General features: G+C 46.2%; 1 protein-coding gene across 1 annotated transcript in view; it reads right to left on the bottom strand.

The window, feature by feature from the left end:
• Positions 1-845, bottom strand: part of LOC119591793 (nicotinamide phosphoribosyltransferase-like) — a 19,567-nt gene that overhangs the window by 434 nt on the left and 18,288 nt on the right. Inside the window, exon 10 of the mRNA XM_037940537.1 lies at positions 98-208. Within this exon, the coding sequence (XP_037796465.1) occupies positions 98-208 (111 nt within the window). The remainder of the gene's footprint in view (positions 1-97; positions 209-845) is intronic.

The raw sequence follows: 845 nt of genomic DNA, 5'->3' as shown, positions 1-845 counted from the left end.
TCGTCAGCGCTGACCAAAGTGACTTACATAATCTATTCATAATTGAGCTGGGGCAGAGACAGTATCTGTTTCCTATCTGAATTAATCAGGTCGTTACCGATGCCGAGATCTGGATGTAACAGGGTACAACATCAATAGGTGCCACAACTAGTGTAAGGAAGATTACTACAGAGAGGAAGTTCGCTTGAGAGTAACGGGGGAAAGGAATCTGTTCGCATTGACTCAAAAAAATAGATGACCATCCTTGAGAGTTCACAAAGGAACGAAATTTCATGTGCAATCTTTAAAACGTCCTTTGTCTTTTAAGATAGTTGAAATGCCTAGTCTACTCCAATACATGTGAAGTGATGTATACCCTGAGCGTCCCCTAGTGTGTGCACCCCACTCTTTCACTCCCCCTTTCTCTCCCCTCCCTGCTTCCCCCTTTCGCTCCCCTCCCTGCTTCCCCCCCTTCCTTCCTCTCTCGCGAGTGGGGGAGCGAGGGAGGCAGGCTTCCCTTTTCCCTCCCCTATGACGCTGGTAGGGGGAGTTGGTGCTTGGCTCCCTCCACCAACTCCTCTCTCTCTCACCCCTGTATGAGTAAGCGGTGAGGTTAGGGGGAGAAAGAGAAGTACATGGAACCAACGCCATTTTCTGCAACATGATGCTTTCATGATGTTACGTGAATGTTTGAAACGAAGCCTGTAATTTGCTCATATATGATTTCCTGTTCTCTCTTTTGTCATCTTTCTAGTCAGCAAATGAGGTTACTTTCGTTATTGATTTCTTCTTTCCCTTTCTGCGCCTTTAACTCTCCCTCACATTTGTCTTCGTTTCTTAACTTTTCTCCTCCCGTTCTCTATGTA

This window comes from Penaeus monodon, chromosome 29, assembly GCF_015228065.2.
Source record: "Penaeus monodon isolate SGIC_2016 chromosome 29, NSTDA_Pmon_1, whole genome shotgun sequence".
NCBI classification, from domain to species: Eukaryota; Metazoa; Arthropoda; class Malacostraca; order Decapoda; family Penaeidae; genus Penaeus; species Penaeus monodon.
The sequence above is the reverse complement of the archived record's forward strand: the minus strand, read 5'-3'. Positions and strand labels throughout refer to the sequence as shown.